Source organism: Aethalodelphis obliquidens, unplaced genomic scaffold (assembly GCF_003676395.1).
Source record: "Aethalodelphis obliquidens isolate GAN/ISIS:26980383/991018 unplaced genomic scaffold, ASM367639v1 scaffold8, whole genome shotgun sequence".
Classification (NCBI taxonomy): Eukaryota; Metazoa; Chordata; class Mammalia; order Artiodactyla; family Delphinidae; genus Aethalodelphis; species Aethalodelphis obliquidens.
Genome location: NW_020837952.1, coordinates 59,165,932 through 59,173,105, shown reverse-complemented (window position 1 = coordinate 59,173,105; position 7,174 = coordinate 59,165,932). Strand labels below are relative to the sequence as shown.

General features: G+C 56.5%; 1 protein-coding gene across 1 annotated transcript in view; it reads right to left on the bottom strand.

The window, feature by feature from the left end:
• Window positions 1–280: 280 nt before the first annotated feature.
• LOC113621130 (metallophosphoesterase domain-containing protein 1) overlaps window positions 281–7,174 on the bottom strand; it is a 26,194-nt gene continuing 19,300 nt past the window's right edge. The window contains exons 3-4 of the mRNA XM_027107899.1: window positions 4,834–4,947; window positions 281–2,637 (exon numbers count right to left, since the gene is read on the bottom strand). Of these exons, the coding sequence (XP_026963700.1) occupies window positions 2,519–2,637; window positions 4,834–4,947 (233 nt within the window). The 3' untranslated portion in view covers window positions 281–2,518. The remainder of the gene's footprint in view (window positions 2,638–4,833; window positions 4,948–7,174) is intronic.

The window sequence follows — 7,174 nt, the reverse complement described above, 5'->3', positions numbered from 1 at the left end:
CTAAGGCCATTTCGAGATATTCTGTTTTGGGGGGACGAGGTGCTCCGGCAATTTGAACACAACAAGGCACAGAACTGCACGTGCCAACCACCCCTGAGGGAAGCTGGAGCAAGCAGAAGGATGCCAGTTATTGGCACACGGAAGGTCTTTGGCCTCTGAACTCAGTCCAGGACTCAGGACTTGGCCGGGAGGACGCCACTCCTCCCCTACATGCCCCACACGACACCCGGAGACACAGAGGAAGAGGCACCCGGAGGACTTCTCTTTCTTTTTACAAAGACTTTATTGTCTGACATGCTTGACAAAAAAATTACAGCCACAATCAAGTTATGCCGAAATGATTGAGGAGCATGCCATCATCTTTCATACCTCAAGGACTTTTAATGAATTTTCTTTTAAAGTAACAGCTGCCTTCATAACTTTTATTTTCCACATAAAAATACACCATATTCTGAAGGTACCTTAGGAAAAAAACCATTTTTTTTTTAAGTTTATAGTTCTTGGTCCGCATAGAAATTCAGTAGAGGTTACTGAAAGGGCCTGGAGTCCTCTCCCCCCACGCATTCACACACATGCCGTGCGTCAGAGGTGTCCCCAGAGACCCTGTAAACATCCCCGGCTACCAGGAACCACTTGGGCCAAAAAGGATTCCTGAAACCCTGCACCCTGCGGAGCAAAGCTGGCCTCGGCCAACGTGATGCTGCTACTGGGCTCCCCGGATGGTGCCCCTCGCCCCATGGGGAGCCCCACTTGAGTAGGGAAGGAATCATGGTCTCCTGGGATCCTGGGCACAGAGAACAGGGTCCTCCAAGACTCCAGGGGCTCTCCATGAGAAATGAACCAGACAGGTGCTGAATAGGACCCTTAATAAAAAAAGAGCCTTGGACCGTGCATTGCCTTGTAGGGCAGGAGCTTTGAGTGGTGGGAGAGCAGGGGCTGTGAAGCCAGAGAGCAAGGTACAAATCCTGCCTCTGCCTCTTTTGAGCTGTGCACCCTCAGGCAGGTTACCTCACCTCTCTGATCTCAATCTCCTCGTCTCCAAAAGGGGGACAGCAGTACCCACCTTGCAAGACTGCTGGAAATGAGATCATATCTGCAAAGGGCTCATTAAATGCTGGTCCCAGGCCTGGGACAAGGGGGAGGTGAGCAGGGCCCTCCTCTCAGGTGTACAACTTAAGGGGCGCCAAAAAGCTCATAGATGGAGATAAATGATACTATTTTAATGCAATGTTTTTAAAAATCAAAATTAATGCAGGAAAAAAAATCTATGATGAACAAAATATCCAAATTTTAAATAAAGGCAGAATCTGACCCTGCACGTGCCAATCCTGCCTCACTGGCCTCACCCCAACGAGACCCTGCTGGTTCTCTGTCCATCAGAGACTCAGCCCAACCCCCCAGTCCTAATTTAAAGAAGAAAAAGAAGCCCGCCCTGGGTGGAGCTGCCGGAACCGAAGCCCATCTCTGTCTCTGTGCCAGCTTCCCGTGGGGGCCGCCGGTTGGCACCCAGGGACATGGCAGCACGACTGTGAACCATTCAGCCTCCCTCGGCTGTGGGCACGGCAGCCAAAATCCGAGGGGCGAGGGATATCCCACCGGGGTACAGGACCCAGTCGAGGGCGATGAGAACCACGGGGTCCACTTTATTAAATTAAGAGGGGGGTGTGAGCACACGTGTGTGTGTGTGTGTGTGTCCACACCCATATGGGCGCGTACAGGGCAGCCTCGGCCCGCAGAGCCCTCAGCCTTCTGAGTTCTGCAGAGCAGCACAGCCCCCAGGGGACCAGGGGCATCCAGGACTTGGGAACCCTCCAGCTGGCCCTGGGCCCTCATCAGGCTCGTTCCGTAGAAACAACCCCCCAAGTCCAGGCTCCGAGCGGGTGCCCGGGATGCTCAGGCCACAGTTTACATCAGCAAAAATGCCCACAGGAAGAAAACGGGGTATCAGTGAAGCAAAGGGCTGGTCGGCCCGGCCAGGTGCAGCCCGATTCCTGAGACGTCCCTGATCGTTCCCTCGGATGCCTGGAAGGAGCGGAAGGGCCGCCTGCACTCAGGCTACGACACACCCTCCCACCCCCGAGCCCTGAGGCTTGCAGCCACACAGACCCTCGGTGAGAAGGAGACTTTGTGCCAGAACTCCCAGGATCTGTCCAAGAGCAGCGGCTTCCCAAACCCACGAGGGTGTCCAACGGAGAAGGATAAAGATTCAGTCACTTCCCAAGCAGGACAGGGCCACGAGCGTAGCAGGTCCTTTAACAAGGAACACACGGAAGGGACACGCAGAAATCAGTGATGAGCACAGAACCCCTGACGGACCTGCAGGGTCCTGACTCCAAATGACAGAAGGCTGAAGAGTCAGGGGTGATTTTCTTCATTCCAAGGCCTCAGCCCGCCTGCTGGGCTGGTCCCCGCAGCCGGACGGGCTGTCTGCATGAAAGGAAGGGGGGTTGGAGGTCCGTGCTCTCAGCTAGGTGTACGTAGCTGATGCGGGTGGGAAGCGCTGGGGCCGTGGGGGCAGTCAGGAGTTCCGGGGTGTGGGCAGGTCAATGACTATGGGTGGGTTCACGGGCTGGTAGTTCACGGTGCACACAGATGCGTTCACGTAGGTGGTTGTCCCATCCGCCATGACCCCGTACCCTAGAAAGTAAGCACACGGCTGTCAGGGCTGAGAGGTGACACCAGGACCCAGGGCAGTGAGGGTGGTCTGGTGAGTGTGGTAGTCAGAGGGAACTCAGCCACAAGGGGCTGAAGATGTCTGGGGCGAGCTACTGAAACCATCCAGTACAGGCTCTTCATCTATAAATGGTGACGATGACAGATGCTCCTCCCAAGCCTGCTGTGAGCAGCAAATGAGATAATAATTCACATGCTCGGCCCAGTGCCTGGAAAGCACATGGTGAGACATCATCATTGACATCATCACCATCACCATCACCACCACCGTACACCATCATCACCATCACCATGATCATTACTATCATCGTCACTATCACCATCTCATCATCACCACCATTATCATCACCACCTCCATCATCACCACCTCCATCATCACCATCACCACCATTTTCATCACCACCTCCATCATCACCACCTCCATCACCACCATCACCATCATCACCTCCATCATCACCATCACCATCATCACCATCACTATCATCACCACCATTATCATCATCACCACCTCCATCATCACCATCATCACCACCTCCATCATCACCATCACCATCATCACCACCATTATCATCATCACCATCACCATGATTATCACCATCACCACGTGGCTCCATCACCATCATCACCATTATCATCACCACCATTATCATGATCATTACCATCATTGTCACTATCACCATCTCATCATCGCCACCATCACTACCATTATCATCATCACCACCTCCAACATCACCATCACCATCATCACCACCTCCATCATCACCATCACCATTACCATCATTGTCATTATCACCACCGTCATCATCACCATCTCCATCATCACTACCATCATTGTAACCATCATTATCATCCCCACCATCGTTGTCATGTACTTTCTTCTCCTCACCTCTGTCCCCAAACATACCCTCTTCCCACCACATCTACTGGTCAGAATCCTCCTCAACCTTGAGCTCAGCTCACCTCCAAACCAAAAGGGACACTTCCCCTCCTCTGTGCAGGCTACCCATCCTTTGGAGCCTGCATTTCTCTTGTACAATCATGCAGGGGTGTGGTTTGGATCACACACAACCTTGCATCTGAGGGCACTACACGCCCACAGTAGATCTATAGAAAATGACAGCCGTTACTATTATCCCACAGCACAAGAGCTGTCCATCTCTCCCACGACCTTTCAGAGTCTGCCTTTGACGGCTCATCTGTTGCCCAGGAGTCTGTGAGCTCTCTGGGGCTGGAGAGGTCTGATCACGCCTGCCCCTGACAGCGCGATGCAGAGGAAAGTGATTGGATGTGGACCAAGCCATGTGAGCCCCAGGGGCCCTGGCCCAAAGCAGACAGAGGTTCAGGAGGCCAGGAGACAAGCTTGGGGGAAAACCATGTGCTTCCTGGCAGGGGACAAGGGGACCAGGAAGCCTTGGACAGGTGGGATAACGGTTCAAAAGGAGCAAACTGGTGAAATCAGACTCCAGTGAGGAAGCCTGAGGTCTCATGAGGTAAGCCCTGTGCAGTGACAGGCCGGGGCAGTCACGGCTGGAGCCGACATCACCAGTCACCTTCACGGCCACCCTGCCCACTCTCCCCAGGTGATGTGGACACAGCAAGGGGTCCTGCCCCCAGGACAGAAGGCAGAACCTCACGGCTGTCTGTGTGTGGGGGGCGGTGGCGGGGGGGGGGGATGCCAATAAAGCCCCTTGGGCAGGCAGGCAGCCCTCCCCATCCATTAAGCACCTACTGCATGCCAGGCCGTAGGGATGTGAGCAACAGGACGGGCCACCTGCTCTGTAAGGAGCTCACAGGGCGCCCCCGACTCGAACACCTCCTCCGTGTCACATCCAAACGTCCCCTCCTCCAAAAAGCCCCCAGCCATCTCCGAAGACTTCCCAGGGCGGAGGAGGCACAGCAGAGCTGCAGGGCTCCAAGGAAGTAAAACTTATTTCTAAGTCTTGCTAGACTTTTCTTCCATCTTCCTACGATAAAACATTTCGGCAACAGCTAACTGACAGCCGACACGGGGACAGGCATTTACGAAGTGTATGTAGGAAATGGGCTATTTCCCTCTGGTCAGGGAGGCGGTGACTGGGTTCAAGGGAGGTGAGACAGCCCCCCTGAAGGGCCAGTGAGGCGCCCCGCCCCCCTGCAGGTAAGGCCCCCACCCCCACTGACCTTCATGGATGTGGCCGAAGACGTGCAGCCGCGGCTGGACGCGCCTTTGCACCGTGTTGAGCAGCTCCACGCAGCCCACCCGCTGCATCTTCTTGGGGACCCAGTCCAGGAAGCCTGGCAGGGGAGACAGCAGGAGGGCGATGACGGGGCCCAGGCCGCAGCTCTGCAATCTCAGAGACACAGTGGCCCTGGACCCACCCTGCCCTGCTCTCCCCACCCTGCCCTGCCTCAGCCTCCGGGAGGGAAGCCTGGCTCCAGCTTGCACTGCCTGGGGCCTTGCAGCCTCATCCTCCCCTGCTTCCCCTTCTCCTCCCCTGCAGGGCGGCACGGAGAGCCCACGTATAAAAGCCCGAGTAGACCAGGCATGATGGGGAGGGAGCAGTCTCAACAGCTGCGAGCCCCCCAGACCATTCATGCTCAACGTGGTCTCAAGACTGGCATCCACCCATTGCAGAGAGAAGCAAACTGAGGCCGGAGAGGGACAGCGGAGGCCCAAGGCCACCCCAGCAGGTGGCAGCAGAGCAGACCACGGGAGCAGGATTTCCATGTTGGAAACTTTCTAAACACACATCACAAAATCATGACAATGAACTTCTTCATCCACTGCAGCCTCGAGCACGTGGGCCACGTCTGGGTCTGCTCACACCGCCAGCCTCCCGGAGCCATCCCATATGGTGGCTTATTCTCCTCACATGGCTACACAAACCACAGGAGAATGACTGATTACTCCAAGCAGACAACTACGGTTCATCTCAGCCCCTCTCTGCTCAGGCGGGAGAAACAGGTTTCTACAACCGCTGGGAAGGGGAAGAGGAATCCTGCCACTCAAAGAATCTGACAGGCTGCAATGGACCTGACTTAGAGCTGAGAGAGAGAAAGAAGGAGGGAGAGAGGGAGAGAAACAAGAAGGAAGAGGAGGAAGAAGAGGGGAGTGGCGGGGAGTAGGCAGGGGACGGGCTTGGAGCAGACACTTGGGCTTAAGTCCCAGGCTCTGCTACCTACTGGCTGTGTGACCTTGGACAAGTCACTTAACCTCTCTGTGCCACATTCAACAATTCATCCAGCAACGGGCTGGGCTGAGCACACAGGTGTCCCTGAAACAGGAGCTGTGTGTTGTGTGTGAAGCAGGCGTGGTGAGGCATCCAGAGAGCGGGAACCCAGAAGATGCTGTTGGAGGAGTGGAAGGAGGGGTAGAAAGGGGGGAAGGAGAAGAGGGAGAGAGGGAGGGAGGGAGGAAGGAAGCAAAAAAACCTGCCTCAGAGCCTCACTAGAAGCCACGTGTCACGCCTAAACCACGTCAGGGCCCTGGGCCTCGGGGCTCCCTCCGTTTGGAAATGGGGGTAAGAAAGCCTTCATTTCAGCCCTTTGTGAGGGTGGAGGGAGGCGCCAAGGGCTCTGGCTGGGCGTCTGGCACACAGCAGGTGCTCAGGGCAGCTTCTCCCTGAACAGGTATCTGAGCGAATGACTCTGGAGCTGCACTGGGCCTCACCTGACAGCCCTTCCCACCTGGGACGCCCTGCCCGCACCCACCTCCCTCCCTGCCTCTCCCAGACCCGAAGCTGAGACCACCCTTTCTGTCAGCCTCTGCAGGCCCCCTCTGACGATCTCTGTCGCAGGCTTCCCTCATCCTTGACCGTGTCCCACTGGGCTTGGCCGTTCGGTGTCCCTCTGCCCGGCATCTTGGAGCCTTCAAGGCAAGCACTGCATCGGGTTGGCTCCAGGTCCTGCATGGCCCGGCCCAGCCCAGCCCCAAACACCAAGGGAGTGATGACAGGTCTGGTGGAGGCACTGGTGGGGGGAGAGGCCGGTCTGGGCAGGACTGCTGGGAGTTGGGCTTCATTCTAAGGACTGAGGGAGCCACGGAGGGTTATAGAGGGATGGCATGGCACAACGGACCATTCAGAGAATTCCCTCCTACTGACGTGAGGAGAGTGGACTGGGTGGGGCAAGACTCAGAGCTGGGGGACCAGTGAGGAGACCACGTTGGTCATCAAAGAGACACAAGACACTGGCACGGACGAGGTGGGGACAGCCGTGGTGGAGAGGAGAGAAAGGAGCCGGAATGCAGTTTGGGGGTAGAATCAAAGGGACGAGCTGAGGGACAGGAAGCAGGGTGTGAGGAAAGTGGGGGGGGACTGAGAAAGGGGCCTGGGTGGCAGACGGCAGGCTAACGCCGAGACCAGGCGAGCAGTGACATCAGCTTGGCCAGAGTGGGGCCGAGGGGCCGGGGAGGAAAGCTGCTGGCGGTGGAACCACAGGCCCTGGGGACTGTGGGATGCGTGGTCTGATGGGGCGGGGGGGTGCACGGGATGGGGCCCGGTGAGGTGGGGGGGTGCACGGG